The sequence below is a fragment of the Cygnus atratus genome, chromosome 18 (assembly GCF_013377495.2).
Source record: "Cygnus atratus isolate AKBS03 ecotype Queensland, Australia chromosome 18, CAtr_DNAZoo_HiC_assembly, whole genome shotgun sequence".
NCBI lineage: Eukaryota > Metazoa > Chordata > Aves > Anseriformes > Anatidae > Cygnus > Cygnus atratus.
Window position 1 is genome coordinate 11847815 of NC_066379.1, and position 15084 is coordinate 11862898.

The following is a 15084-nucleotide window of genomic DNA, read 5'->3' on the forward strand; positions in this document are numbered from 1 at the left end:
CACCGTGATGGAGCAGCAGCGGGGTGCCCTGTGGTGCGTCCCCAGCACGAGGAGCAGCGGGGTCCCGGTGCAGACGAAGCCCCTCTCGCCCCGCCAGCTGCTTCACCCCCTCCTCGTGAGAGCCGCCTGCGGTGCCGGGGGCCGGGGTTATCAGCGCTGGGTAAACACAGCCCGGCTGTTATCACGGAGCCGCCGAGCTGGCGGCTTATCCACCGGTCAATTATTAATGAGCTGCCCGCTGTGCTCGCCCCACGGCACGGCTGGTGGCAGGGGATGGGGCTGCCGGGGGGGGGAAGCATCCCTGCAATGGGGCTGGGGGTGAGCCCTGCGGCAGGACCTTTCCGAAGCACTGCTCCGGGCATGGGGGGCAGGCACGGGCTGTCAGAGCCACCCTGAATGTGTGGGGGGACAGGGTTTGTGGTCCCCAGACCCCAGCTGAGCACCGCTGCTGCCCCGTTGTGCAGTGTCCCAGCCCCTGAGCAGCTCCTTGGGGTCTCCCTGCGTGGAGGGAGCCTGGCACCAGCTCAGCCGAGCACCTCGTTAAGGGCCAGTGCTAATTGTACCAGCGGCGAGAGGTGGAAAGGTGCTTCCACAGGGCACGCACCGGCCGTGAGCTGTACAGGACAGTGAATTGTCACCCAGCTCTCGCTGCTGGGCCACCGGTGCAGCCAGGAGAGGGCGCGGAGCGGGGCCGGAGCTGCCCACGCCGCTGTGTCCCCAAGGGTGGCCGCGCTGCCGTGGTGCTTACGGCACAGCCCCGGGGGACCGACCAGGGCAGGGGGACAGACGGGGGGCTGGGGAAGGAGCCGAGCCGGGCTGGGCAGCGGGGGACATCGAGGGACAGATGCAGAGCGGGGACCAGTGTGTACCCCATGCACCCCACACAGGGCTTCACTCGTTTTGGGCTCCCCTTGGCCCCCACGCCCCGGCGAGGACACGACGGCACCAGGGGACAGCCAGGACCGGGGGCTGATGGTGGGGGCTGGTGGAGGGGGGCGGCGCGGTGTCCCCAAGGGGAGCAGCACTGGGACACCAGCATTTGGGGTCCCATGGGGCTGGGGCATGGCAACACCAGCACGGAGGCGGCTCGGGGACGTGTCCGTGGAGGGGGACGGGGTGGCCGACCCCAGCACTGCGGGGTGCTTTGGTGGGGACCTGGGGGTCCCCGGGTGCATCAGGCACGGCGCCTGCTCCCACGGCCCCCACGCGCCCGGTGTCGCCCGTCCCCGCGCCACGTCAACGAGGGGCCGGTGCCAGCAGGAGGGCTTGCTGCCCCTTTAAGGCCGGTCCCAGCGGTGTTCGCTTTCTTCCCAGGAAAACGAACCTCTAATTGCAGCATGGGGGGGTCCCGGGGGCTGCATCAGCCGCCTGCCATGCCAGCCCCCAGCCAGACTGCGCCGCGCAGTCCTGCAGGCGATGGCCCGCGTGCAGGTCCCTGTCCCCGTGTCCCCCTGTCCCTGTGTCCCCATGTCCCCGCGCTCACCGCCCGCCTCTCGCAGGTGGCTCTTCGCATCCGTCCCATGAGTGCAGCCGAGCTGCAGGAGGGGGCCAAGCCCATCGCCCACCGCGTGGACGAGCAGGTACGGCGGGACCCCGTGCAGGATACGGGGGGGGGGGGGGGGGTCCGTGGGTGCCCAGGGTGTGTGGTGGGACCCCCAAAACACGGCACGCCCCAGGAGGTACCCCGCTGCGCCCAGTGCCATGTGTGAGGCCCACGCAGGGCAGGCTAGGGGGGCACCTGCGGCCCCTGCGGGGACCCTGCAATGACAAAGCAGCAAGATAAAACCTCTGGGGGGCTCTGGGCCAGGAGACCCCCTTCCTGCAGGGCCATAGAACCCCCACGGGACCCCCTGTCCCCAGCCCGGGGTGCTAGTGGGGGCTCGGTGGCTGGGCAAGGGGGGCTCGGTGGAAGCAGGGCAGCTTTTTTTTTTGAGGTTTGCGTTACCAGAAAGGTCAAAATCTGCATTGCAACGGGAGGCAGCAGGGATGCTGGCAGCTGTGGTGGGGGCGGCGTTGGGCCCCCCCTGCCCTGGCATCACCTGCAAGCTGGGGGGGCTGGGGATGGTGCGGGGCGGGGGGGGGAGGGCCCAAAAAAGGGACAAACAGGGTCCCTGTGGCGTGCCAGCATCAAGAACCGGCTCGAGGTGCGCGGGCAGAGGGCACCTTGGGCGCTGCGCTCACAGAGATGCCTTTGTGCCCCCTGGCAGCGCGCACAAAGCTGGCTTTGAGCCCCGGCCCCGGGGACAAAGGGACATTGAGGAGCACAAAGGGCCCTGCGCCGGCAGCACCGGGACCGGCCCTGCACCTTCTGCTCCCCGGCACCGAGGGGGCAGCAGCAAAGCAGAGGGGATGGCACCGAGTCCTAGGAGGGCTCAGACCCGTTGGGGAGCGCGTCCCCGCACCGGGGTGCCCCCAGGGCTCCGTGCCCCACTCCCCAGCCTGGCAGGCACACGGGGAGCCCCTCAAAGTGTGTTTGTGGTGGGCGACGTGGGGTGCACATTGCCAGGACGGGGAGCTGCAGCCCAAGCCCTGCGCCCTGCACCCAGGGCAGCCAGCAGCGGAGCCGGGCTCAGCGCGGGCCGTGGCCCCGTGGGAGATGCAGGCGGTGTCAGGGCAGGGTGCTTGGTGCAGGGGCTGCGTTACCCAGCCCTTTGACAGCCCCCAGGCGATGTCGTTTGGGCTCTGAAACACGAGTCCCGCTCGGGTCCCCCAACAGGTCGTGGTGCTGCGAGACCCCACGCGAGCCCCCGATGACGTCCTGCGCGCCAGCCGCCCCCGGGAGCAGCGCTACGTCTTTGACGCAGCCTTCGACGCCTCGGCCACCCAGGTGCGTCCCTCGGGGCTGGCAGGGCACGGGGACGTGGGGCTGGGGGCACGGTGTGGGGCAGCAGGACGTGCCCCGGGGCCACTCACCCTCCCACAGGAGAACGTGTACCGTGCCACCACCCGCGGCCTCGTTGCGGGCGTCCTCTCCGGCTCCAACGCCACCGTCTTCGCCTACGGCCCCACCGGTGAGGGGCACGGGGATGGGGGGCCCGAGAGTGAGCCAGCCCCGCGGCGGGGGCTGCAGGGGGGGCCCCAGCCCCTGGTGAGCTGTGTCCCCCCCCACTAGGCTGCGGGAAGACCCACACCATGCTGGGCTCTGACGGCGAGCCTGGCGTCTGTGCCCGCGCCCTGGGAGACCTCTTCCAGGCCATCGAGGATGCCGGCGGGGACACGGAGTACGAGGTCTCCATGTCCTACCTCGAGGTGTGGGGGGAGAGCGGGGACGTCCCCTCTCCAACGAGGGCAGGGGACAGCGAGCGGCACAGCCCCAAGCTGGGGGCTTCACCCCCCGGCGTGCCGTGGCGCAGGACCCTGTGCGTCCCCCCGCCACGCGGGACGTGCCCAGCTCCCACCGCCCCCCCAGATCTACAACGAGACGCTGCGGGACCTGCTGAACCCCTCGCTGGGCTACCTGGAGCTGCGGGAGGACGCCCGGGGCGCCATCCAGGTGGCCGGCCTCACCGAGGTCTCGGCCACCAGCGCCAAGGAGGTGAGGCAGGGGGTGCCCGCGGGTCCCGAGGGGCAGCGATCCCCCCCTTGCCCGGTGCTGCCCGTCTGCCCCAGGTCGTGCGGCTGCTGGCGAGGGGGAACCGGCGGCGGACGCAGGAGCCCACGGCCGCCAACAGCACGTCGTCGCGCTCCCACGCCGTGCTGCAGGTCACCGTGCGGCAGCGGCACCGCGGCACGGCGCTGCGCCGCGGGCGGCTCCTCATGATCGACCTGGCCGGCTCCGAGCGGGCAGCACAGGTACGGCCCCCCCCGGGGGATGCAAGGCTGGGAAGCCCCCGGCCCCGTTTTTTTTTTTTTTTTTTTTGCCAGGCTTTTCCCACTGCCTTCTTCCCCCCTGGCCCAGACGCAGAACCGCGGGCAGAGGATGAAGGAGGGAGCCCACATCAACAGGTCGCTGCTGGCCCTGGGCAACTGCATCAAGGCGCTGAGCAGCGCGAGGGGCAGCAAGTACATCAACTACCGCGACAGCAAGCTGACCCGCCTGCTCAAGGTGCGGCGGGGGCCTGGGGGGGGCCTGGGCTGCTGCCCCCCAGCCCCTCTCAGCTCTGCTCTCCGCGGCCAGGACTCGCTGGGGGGCAAGAGCCGCACGGTGATGATCGCCCACATCAGCCCCGCCAGCACCGCCTTCGAGGAGTCCCGCAGCACGCTCGCCTACGCCGACCGTGCCAAGAGCATCCGCACCAAGGTAGGATCGGGGGGCACAGGCACTGTGCCCCCAGCCCTTGCCAGCCCTCTCCTGCCCTGTCCCCAAGCAGCCCTGGCCCCGCTGCCCCCAGCAGGGAGGGCACGGGGAGCTTGTCCCTGCTCCACAGCCTCCCACTGCTCGGGGACCCTGCATGGAGACCCTGTTTGGGGACCCCACTGGGTGACCAGCTCAGGGACCCCACCTGGGGACCCTGCGTGGGGAGGAGCTGTGCAGGGGCCGTGGGGTGCTCACACCATCCCCGTCCCAGGTGACACACAACCTGCTCAGCGCCTCGTGCTGCGTGGCACGGTGTGGTGGCGCCGTGGCCGACCTGTGCAGGGACATCCTGCACCCCGACAGCCAGCAGGACTCCGAGCCGGCGCCAGGCAAGCGCCGGGACATCCACTACATCCAGGGTACCCCCAGCCCCTGCTGTGTTCCCCCAGACCCACAAAGCTCGGTGCTGACGCCCCGTGTCCCCAGCCCAGGTCCGGCTGGGCCGCCTGCGGGAGGAGCTGCTCGGTGCCTGCCGCGAGCAGGCGGCCCTGCGCCAGCGCCTGCTGCAGCTGGAGGGCACGGTGCTGCGCGCCCGGCTGGAGGCATCCCGGCACCTCCTCGCCCTCTCCCGGTACGGGGGTGCGGAGCCCCTCTGGGGATGGGGTCCCCGGAGAGCCAGGATCCCCCGAGAGCCGGGCGGCGGTGCTGAGACCACCCCGTGCTCCCTGCAGCTGGGAGCAGAGGGCACGGCAGTGGGGCAAGGAGCGGCAGAGGGAGCCGGATGGTCCCGGCGAGACCCAGAGGAACTCGGACATGGGGGACGAGAAGTCAGATGCACCAGGACCACCCGCCGTGGCCGTGGCACGTGAGAGCTTCGTGGCACTGGCGGAGGAGCAGGGCAGGCTCCCGGAGCAGAAGGTTTGGGAGCCCCGTGGATGAAACCCACATCAGCAGGGAGCTGGGCTGGGACTCACCCTGCGGGCATCCCCCGGCAGCTCTGCCCGCACCCGTGCACCGTGGTGGCCCCATGGCACGGGTGGTGGCCCCCTGGCAGGGGTGGTGGCCCCATGGCAGGGCTGCTGGCCCTGCAGGGGTGGTGACCCCGCTGCGTGCCCGCAGGCAGAGCTGGCACGGTGCTTCCAGCAGAGCCAGCAGCATGCACGAGGGCTGCAGGAGCCCGCGGAGCTGCGCCCCTGCTCCCTGCTCGGGGGCAGCTGCCGGCCCCGCGCCCTCTGCGCCCGCATCATCCAGCAGCAGCGGCAGCTCATCGCCGGTGCGTCCCTCCTGGGGCTTACCCTGTCACGACAGATGGGCCACGTCGCGATATGCTCCTGTCGGGGCACGGCGTGGCCGTGTTGCAGCATGAGGGGCCCCCTCCAGGGTTCCCATGGGGGTGGGTGCTCCGCGCCTGTGCCGTGATAAGGGGTCTGGTGCTTGCTGGGGCTCCTGCAGTGTCACGGGGCTGTCACGAAGCGAGGTCCCCCCGGGTCGTGACACAGCCCCAGCGCTGCCCCCCCTCGCTGCCCCTCACCCCGTGCCCTCACCAGCAGACCACCGGCTGTCGGTGCCGCGGGCGCTGCAGGAGCTGTACCAGACCCACCTGCGGGAGCTGCCGGGGGGCCCCGACCGCACGGACACCGCCCCCCCCGAGGTAGGGCAGGGGGGCCCCGACCCCGCGCTGTCCCCAGGCTGGGTGCTCACCCGCTGTCCCCCACCCAGGGCACGTCCCTGCCCCAAATCCCACGGGCATCCAGAGCAGAGAGCCTGCTGAACGCGGAGCAGGACAGAGGGAGGGCGCAGGACCCCAGGCACCCCGCGGCACCGTGGCCACCTCTGCACCCCAAGGGGGACAGGTACGGCCGTGGGACCAGGCTGGGGTGTGAATCCTCTGCCTCTGCGTGCACCGGGGCTGTGCGTGCCCCACAGCCACTGCAGCTGAGGGTAAGGGGTGTCCCCGCTCCAGCAGCGCCCCGAGCCCCGTGTTCAAGATGAGCCAACGGGCACGGTGGAAGGGGAGCGCGGTGGTGCCGATCCCACTGCCTGGCCGTGGCGCGGTGGCCCTAGAGGTGAGCACAGCCCTGCCCACAGCACCGAAGCCCCATGGTGGGGGTGTTTATGGGTGCTGTGTGCCCCAGCAGCGCACGCCGCAGGCCAGCACGAACACCCAGCACGACGCCTCCCTGGGCAGTGGGACCGGCTCAGAGGTGGCTGTGGGACGCAGAGGTGAGTGGGGTGGGCAGTGGGGCCGGGGGGGCGGCTGTGCCCCCCTGATGCTGTTGCTGTGCCGCAGAGAGCAGGGAGACGTCGAGCAGCACCAAGAGAATCTCAGCCAAGGCCACCCGGCGTTGGTGCCACACCCCGGGTGGGGACAGCCTGGAAGGGACAGCCGCCGTCCTGGGGGCCACCCAGCCCAGCCCCTCCCTGGGCACCCGGCCGTGGGCACGCAAGAAGCTGGAGACGAGGGAAGGGTCGCTGGATGCCAAAAGGAGGAAGGGGAGGAGGCCGCGGTCCTTCGAGGCCACCGGCCACAGGGTAGGTGCAGGCACAGGGTGGCCGTGCCCCCAGCCGCAGCACCATGCCCCAAGGGTGCAGGGCAGGCTGGGGGGGCCACCACAAGCTCCCTCTGTCACCCCTTTACCCACACCCAGCTGTCAGCACCCTGTGCATGCGCACCTTGTGCTCAGCCTGGTTCCTCCCCACAGCGCTGTGTCCATGGTCACTGCTCCGTCCCACAGCTCGTGGCCTCCCCAGGCTCCCAAATGCTGCAGAACCTCCCCAAGCCCACGGTGCCGGTGGGGACATGGGCAGCTGGCACCCGGGGGCCCCCCAAAACTCTGCCCAGAGCCAGGCCCCCGCAGAACCAGCAGCCAGGTGAGCCACCACCACCGCCTGCGCCCACCACGCAGCCCCCCCTCAGCACGGAGACAGCACCACGGGCTTGGGGCAGCCCCGGGGCTGCAGCTGAAGCATCATCCTTCCCCCAGGTGCTGGGGACCCGTCCCTGCCCATCCCCACCAGCACCAGGAAGGGCCAGCACCCGCGGCTCGGCTGCGTCATGGCGAGCGGCACCGGAGCCTCCGGCAAGGGTGCACGGAGCTGCCGGTGCTGAGCCAAGCGGCCGGCCCCGAGCCAAGGCAGGGGGCTGAGAGCTGCCAGCACCAGCCCCTGGCACAGCCCCTGCTGGGGCCGGCCACGCCGCTCTCCCCGTGCCAAACCTCTACTGAAGCAGGGCCCCGAGCCCCGTGGGGGCATGCGGTGGTCCCATCCCGGCATGGGAGGCAGCCGGCTGCCCGGCACTGCTGTGGACCAGCAGAAGTGGACATGAGGCTGGGTTTTGGTCCTGCTGGGTGGCATTAAATGAGACGTGCTGAGCCTGGGAGCGGTGTGACAGCTGACGTGTCCCTGTGGCTGCCCGTCCCCAGGGGTGGAGGACACCCCAAAGACGCCCCCGCAATCCCCGTGCTTGTTTTCTGCTTTTATTAGGAAGGGGTAAGGGGTGCCCGGGCAGGGGTGAGGCGGCTGCTGGCTGCGAGTGGGGGCTGCACCCCACAAGTGTCCTCTGCCGGGAGAGGCAGCTGGGACCCCCCTGCCCTGCCACGCTCCAAGCTGCGGCCGCGGGGGCTGCGGGGTGGCACTACGGGGGCTGTCCCTGTCCCCACCCTGGTGCCCCTTAGGTTTGTGAGCCCAGCACAGGCTGAGCCCCCGGCTGCGTGTTTCCAGAGCTCCCCATCCCCAGCTCCCCGCAGGCACCCAGGGACAGCAATGAGGACATGGGGTTGCAGTGGGACGGCCGGGCAGGGGTGGGCAGCGGGGGGCACAGCCCCAGGGCACCCCTGGCACGGGGACCTCTGTCTACCTACAAAAGGGGACGGCTGGAGAGGCAGAGCCCCGCGCACCCAGTCCGGCGGCAGCGGGGCAGGGCTCGTCCCCGCTATTTCTTGGCCTTGATGAGGGAGTGGTAGACGGGCTTGATGATGATGTGTAGGTGCAGGGAGTTGTCGATGAGGTACTCGGAGGTGCGCTTCTGCAGGTCGGCGTGGGCGAGGAAGTCGGCCGCCTCGTCCGAGCTCTGGTGGAAGCTGTAGGCGTGCTTGACCAAGACGCGGCCCTGCTGCCGCACGCCCACCAGCACCGTCTTCTGGAAGCTGACGCCGGCGAAGTCGGGGCTGCTCATGGCCGGGGTGACGACGAGGCGCGGGCGGCCGTCCTCGATGCGCGCCGCCTGGACGGCGCCCGACACCGAGTCCGAGTAGACGGGGCGCAGGCTGACGGGCAGCCAGCGCGGCGAGAAGAGCGCGTTCCAGGTCAGCCTCTTGCCGGCGTCGTGGCTGCTGGGCCCCAGCTGGGTCTGGAAGCTGGTGCTGCGGTCGTCCCGCGCCGGGTTGTTGATGACCCACTGGGAGCCCCAGCTGGGCGCGAGGTAGTTGCGGGGCAGGAACATGCTGCAGTTGACGTCGAAGTACTTGGCGAAGTGCAGGGGGGAGGCGGCGTGGAACTGGAAGGCCTGGAAGAGCAGGTCCCGCACCGCGCCGTGGTGCCGCGCCAGCACCGCCGACTGCGCCTGCAGCCGGAACAGCTGGCTGGGCGCGATCATGGGGTAGCGGATGGCGCGCAGCACCCGCTCGGCCACCGCGTCCTCGGGCTGCCGCCGGCTCAGCCAGCTCTCCACGGCGGTGTAGAGCTCCAGCTCGCTGTGCAGCACCAGGTCGGAGCGCTCCAGCAGCAGCAGCAGCAGCTCCACGCTGACCGAAGCCCACTCGGCGCTGCCCAGCACGGCCGACAGGTTCCAGGCCAGGAACTGGAGGCAGCTCTCCTGCAGCGCCGCGTCCCCGACGCGCACGGCGTAGTGGTACCAGCCCACCACGTGGCCCTGGCTCGACTCGCTGGCCAGGTGGCTCTTCATGTAGTCGGCCACGCCGCGCTGCAGCCCCCACACCCGGTACTTGCTGGCCAGCTGGTGCATGGGGATGGCCTGGTGCAGCAGGATGGAGACCCCCCCGCAGTACAGGTACCTGGGGCGGAGCGTGGCGCGGTGACACTGCTGTCCCCTGAGCCCCCTCCCACCCCGCTGCGCAGCCCCGGGCTCCAGCAGGTCCCCGGGGGAGCACCCTCCCTCCTTGGCTGCACCCTGGAGCATCCCCGCCCTGCAGGGTCCCCACGGTCCCCAGTGGCATTGTCCCCACTTGGCTGCACCCCTCCTGCTGTCCCCATGCCGTGAGGCCCCTGTGGTTCCCAAGGGAGCGTCCCCCCCTCCTCAGCTGCATCCCTCCGGGCATCCCCATCCCACCAAGTCCCCGCTGTCCCCAGGGGAACATCTCCCTCCTCAGCACATCCCCCTGGGCATCCCCATCCCACCAAGTCCCAGTCGCCCCCAGGGGAACATCTCCCTCCTTGGCATCCCCCTGGGCATCCCCATCCCGCGGCGTCCCCGCACACCTGATGAACTTCTCGAAGAGCGCGGCGGTCTCGGGGGGCTCGTGCAGGGTGACGACGCTCTGGTTGCGCAGGAGGCCCTCAAAGACCTCGCTCTGGAGGCTGAGCAGCAGCTGGTGGGTGTGGAAGACCTTGGCCTCGTCGGAGGCAGCCGTGCGCACCCGCAGCACCGAGTCGCTGCTGTTGCCGTTCTGCAGCAGCTCCTGCAGCCGCTGCAGCAGCGTCAGCGAGTGGTTGATGGTGGCAGCCGTGGCGTCGCCGCCGAGGTCGGCTCTCTGGGCTGCGGGGAGATGGGACAGTCACAGCGCCGCGCCCCGGGCACGGGGAGCTGGGGCAGAGCCGAGCGGGACGTGGGGGAGCTGAGCCCGGCTGCGGGGCGATGCGTGGTTAACGGGGGGGCTGGGGAAGCCTCGCTTTGTGCACGTCCTCCCTCCGCTCCTCCCCGTGCCAAAAGGCTGGCTGGTGCCAAGGCGGGGTGTGGGGAGGGCGAGGGGACGTGGGGACAGTCGTGTCGTCGGGAGCCAACAAGCTGCCTTTCCGCAGCAGCAGGGCTGGGACCACCATGTCCCGGGCTGGGCCATGCTGGGAAATGGCCCCGTGCCGGGCAGGGCTGGCTCACAGCCCGGGCTGCCGGCCCCCGTCCTGTCCCCGGCGCGAGCAGAGCCTGCCCTGGGCACTGCCCCAGACCCCCAGCATCCCGGGCAGGCTGACACAGGGGGCACACGAGTGCTGGTGGCTTTGGGGGGCTCCCTGCGGGCCAGGCAGGCTGGGGGTGCCGACGGCTCTGGCACTGCTACAGGTGGGTGCTGCTGGGCGGGCAGACACGGTGCTGCGCCCGCTCCTGGCACGGTCACTGCCTCCCCGCTGGTGCTGCGAGCCCCCACCAGCAGGGAGAGGGGCTGGGAATGCACAGCAGCGGGCTTGGAGCTCCAGCGGGCACGGGGAGCCTTCCTCCCGCTCCTCTACCTCCCGCACGCCTGGCACGTCTCCCACCTTCCCCCTCGGAGCATCTTCCCCTCGGGGAATTTGGCTCCGTCTCTCAAATCTGCTTCTTGCCGGCCGGCGATCCCGCAGATTTCCCATCCCAGCGCCGGCTTAAGCCCGGCTGAGCGGGGATCAGGGAGGCGATCACAGCCCCTGACCTCTGCCCACAGCACCGAGCCTGCCCTGGGCAGCGGGGAGCCCAGCCCTCACCCCCAGGCACCACGGAGCACGTCCAGGAGCCACATCCAGCCCTCCCCGCGACACCCCGGCTGCTGGAGAGCCGTGCCCAACCTCCCGCAACCATCACCGGACACCCGCACCATGTCCAACCCCACCCCGGCACACGGCGAGGACAGCGGGGCTGGGACCCCGGGACCCTTCCACGCCTCCCCCCCCGCTGTGACCACCCTTACCAGCTTGCACGGTGAGGAGGAGGAGGAGGAAGGCAGCGGCAGTGTAGCCCCAGCGGCGGGCGGCCGCGGGCCGTGCGCCCGTCAGCCTCACCATGGCTTCGCAAGTGCATCTGCCGGCGGCTCGGTGCGGCGCGGGCGCGCGGTGCCCGCCGGGGCTTATGTAGGCCACGAGCCCTCCCAGCCCTCCCAGCCCGCGCCGCCACATCGATTGGTGGAAACTGGGACCCGCCGTTACCACGGGAACGGCTCCCAGCCCCAATCCATCCCACCCCGGCCCCCGGTCCTGCATCCCCAGGGCGTTGTGCCGGGGTGCCCCGGTGAGCCCCGGGCACCGTGCGGGGCCGGCACCGCTCGCCCACGGCACCACCGCACCGCGATGGCCCCGTGCGCGGCCACAGCCCTTTGTGCGGGGTCTTTGCATTCAGGGCACAGCGCAGAGCGGCCTCCCCGCTCCCCCTGCTCATGGGTATTCATGCGGCCCTCGCCCTCCCATCACCATGGCATCCGGGCCGCCGGCAGGAACTGCCTGCCCTTTTCCCAGCCTTTGCAGCCAAGGCGCTGCGTGTGCTGCGCGGCTGCCCGGGGACGGCCTCCGCTGGCCCCTCGCCCTCCCCCATGGCTCTTGCGGGGCTTTGCAGTGGGGCTGGGGCGGGGGGGGGGGGGGGGGGGCGCGTTTGTCCCCGCAGCCCTTGTGCCGTATGCGGGAAACGGCGATGGGGATATGGGGGCGGGATGGGGGGCCATCGCCCTTCTCCCTGCAGCAGCTGGGCACCGCGGGCGGTGGGAACATCTGCTGGTGCAGGCTGAGCAAACCCCACTTTTGTTTGTGGCCCCAGTGACCCCCCCCCTGGGGTGGGGAGCGGGGTCTGGAGCCCCCACATGGGACACAGCGGGGGACAGACCCCACAGACACGGGCACAGCATCCCCTGTGAACCCCCGTGGGGCTCCCCGTGGAGGCAGAGGGGGGGCTGCCACGCTGGGCACAGGCAGGAGCCTCCCCTGCCCCATAGCTCAGCTCCTTCACGCTGCTCCCCGAGACCTCTACACAAGGTCCCCCCGGGTGCAGCAGGACCCCTGAGGGACATTAACACCTTCGTTAGGCGGGGGCTTTGAGGGCCACCCCCCCACACACACATCCCCCTCCCGGGGACGCTCCCGCGCGATGCCGTGACCTTCAGCGTGTGACAGCGGCGTGCCCCGCTCGGGCTGGAGCCGCGCATTAGCCAGCTCCCGGTCACCGAGTGGCTCCGAGCTGATGGGATTAGCGCCGGCACCCGCATTATTGCAGCGCCGGTGCTAAGCCGCTGAGCGAGGCGCAAACCCGGCGAGGCGGCCACGCCGTTCACGCTCGTGCCAGCGCCGGCGGCGGACACCCAGCAGCAGGAGGGATGCTGTCGGAGGGACAGGGGGTGCTGGGGGGGGGCCGCGGGGGTGCGTGGTGGGGCAGGATGGCCGTGGAGGGGAAGGGGGGGCTCCATCCGAGCAGGGGGGGCTCAGCCCGTCTGCCCCTCTGCGTCAGGCTGCTGGGTCCTGGCACCGTGCCGCCGCGGCTGGGGGTGTTCCCGTGCCAGCGAGGGGACTCGAGGACAGGGGCCGGATCCAGAGCGTCTGGAGGAGGACGGGGACGTGGGGGTGAGGAGCGCCATCCCCCAGCACAGCCTGGCCGTGCCGTGCTCCAAGGGGATGAGCGAGGAGCAGGGGCTTAGCCGGGGTCTCCAGATGCTGGGCGTGGGCAGATGCGGCCGCAGCTCCGGGGGGGCGCCCATCTGGCCCCGCTCGGAGGAGGCGGGGAGGGAAGACGCTGCCCAACTCCTCGCGGGGGCTGGTGGGGACAGGGAGAGCTCCAGGAGGGGGTCAGGGGGTGCAGAGCACCCAGCCCCTCGGATGTGCCCGGCCAGCAGCTCTGCAGCCTGTGGGGCAGGGGACCCAAAGCGCACGGTGCAGAGAGAGCAAACACCCTGGGAGAGCGCTCCTGTCCTCCCACGGGGCTTGGACCAGCGGGGGGCTCGGGGCCCCCGCGGCGGCACAGCGGGTTAATGGCTCACCACATCCACCGACGCCTCATTTAACCACCGCCTGCACAGCAACAGCCTGCCGAAGGCGTGCGCCCAGCGGCCGCCGGCACCGTGCCAGCCCGGGCTCCGTCCCGCAGGGCCGGGGACCCTCCGCGTCCCCACCCCCCCGCCCCAGGGGGCTGTCCCCCATCAGCTGGGCAGGGTGCTGGGGGGTCAGGGCCATGGGGTGCCAAGGGGCTGGTGCTGGGGGTGCTGCCTTCGCCCCCCCCAAACCCCGGTGAGCTGCAGAAAGCAGCTGCGCCGGCCCCGTTAATTGCGGGGAGGGTTGGCTCACCATAGCGACCCGTGCCAGGCGGCTCCTGCAAGCCCCATGGGGGTGCTCACGGTCGGGGGGGGGGGGCGCTGGGGAGGGTGGGAGTCAGCCCCCACATCCCTGCGCTGCTGGGGAAACTGAGGCACGGGCAGGCTTTTCCCTCCAGCCTGCCCCCTGCGCGCTGAGGCAGACGTGGATGCAGGCGCACGGGGCGCAGGCACACACGCGTGCACACTCGTGCACACGCTCACGTGCGCCCAGACAAACTTGGCCCCGGCGCAGGGGTGAGGCCGTGTCCGTCTGTCCCGGAGGTAAGGCCCTGGGAACCCGTGCTGGGGAGGGGACAGCAAAGTGTCAGCCACGGGCTGCCCTGAGCCCCCCCGGGTCCCCTCCACCCTCCGGGGGGGGGTCGAGTGGGTGAGCAAAGCCCCGTGCGCCCCCGTGGTGACACGGCCCTTGGGGTACCCTGGGGGCCCCAGGCCACCATCCCCTCAGTGCTGGCATGGGGGCGAGCTCTGTCACCCTCACTCGGGGCTGGCTCAGCCTCCCCAGGGCCCCCACCCCTGTCCCTGGGGATGTCCCCCCCCCACCCCGCGTCCCCCCACCCATCGGGAGGCTGCGCCGTGCCGCGGGCACCGACCCTGGGGACACAGCCACCGGTGGGGACAGGCACCCCCTGACGGTGCCACCGCACACCCGGCGGGTGGCAGAGGGGCCACGGAGGTGAGAGCCCCCCCCTCGGGTGGGGGGCCCCCCCCCTCCGCAAAACAAACGGGGTCAGGGCTGGGGAAGGGTTAACGCGATCGTGCCACAGCTGCCACCAATCGATGCCCACGTCCCCTGGGGACACCAAAGACCCGGGCCTGCTGATCACCCAGATCTAATTTGCAGTTAATTGACATCTCTCCCCTCTCCCACCCCGCCAGCTGGGGGCGGGGGGGCTGCCCGGCTCGGTGCTTCCATCCCCTGGGACAAGGGGCCAAACCCCCTCCCCCCCCCCAGCTCGCAGGGAGGGACACACGGGGACCCCCCTGCCCCGGGCATGGCGGGGGGGGGCTGGGGACAGTCCCGGGGCAGGGGCGCGGATCCTCCGCTGGCCTCGGGGCTCCGCTGAGCTGGGCCTGGGGGGGGGGGCGGCGGGGCTGGGACCCCCCCCCAAACCCCCGGTAGGGGGCAGTGGGACAGGGGCGGGGGGCAGCGGGGGTTGTGTAGGGACAGGGACAGGGACAGGGACAGGGACAGGGACAGGGACAGGGACAGGGACAGGGACAGGGACAGGGACAGGGACAGGGACAGGGACAGGATCCCCCCCCCGCGACTCACTCAGGGGATGCTAATTTGGGGGGATTCTGACCAATCAGAACGCAGCGCTCGGGTTTCCCCCCCCCAACACACACTTGGAGGGCGCCTCTCTGATTGGCTGCAGCCTTCCCCCCCCCCCCCCCCCAGCCAATAGGAGCGCAGGGCGTGGGGCAGGGATTTGTGAATGGGTCGGGGCGCGGGGCCGCATCCTGCGCGGGGGCACAACCGGGCACCCAGGGCCCCCCAGGACCCCCCAGTCCCCTCCACCTCCCAGCCGCTGGCCCCATGCCGTGGCCGCCAGCCCCAGCCCCAGCCCCAGCCCCTCAGCACCTGCCAAGAACATCTTGGTTTCAGCCAATTTTTGTCAAGTCCATAAAAAGGGGTCG

General features: G+C 71.2%; 2 protein-coding genes across 2 annotated transcripts; one reads left to right on the forward strand and one right to left on the reverse strand.

Annotated features, from left to right (window-relative positions):
• The first annotated feature begins 7 nt into the window (after nt 1-7).
• Nucleotides 8-7919, forward strand: KIF19 (kinesin family member 19). Its single transcript, XM_050714455.1, has 19 exons — nt 8-33; nt 888-975; nt 1500-1580; nt 2717-2827; nt 2924-3011; nt 3113-3249; nt 3410-3535; nt 3610-3792; nt 3899-4045; nt 4118-4240; nt 4509-4656; nt 4724-4868; nt 4969-5155; nt 5357-5510; nt 5785-5888; nt 6373-6460; nt 6528-6769; nt 6940-7108; nt 7912-7919. Exons 1-19 carry the CDS (start codon nt 8-10, stop codon nt 7917-7919), a joined length of 2355 nt encoding a protein of 784 aa, XP_050570412.1.
• A 249-nt stretch (nt 7920-8168) lies between these two features.
• BTBD17 (BTB domain containing 17) lies at nt 8169-11161 on the reverse strand. Its single transcript, XM_035558895.1, has 3 exons — nt 11068-11161; nt 9674-9950; nt 8169-9249 (listed from the first exon to the last, which is right to left on the reverse strand). Exons 1-3 carry the CDS (start codon nt 11159-11161, stop codon nt 8169-8171), a joined length of 1452 nt encoding a protein of 483 aa, XP_035414788.1.
• Nucleotides 11162-15084: the final 3923 nt, after the last annotated feature.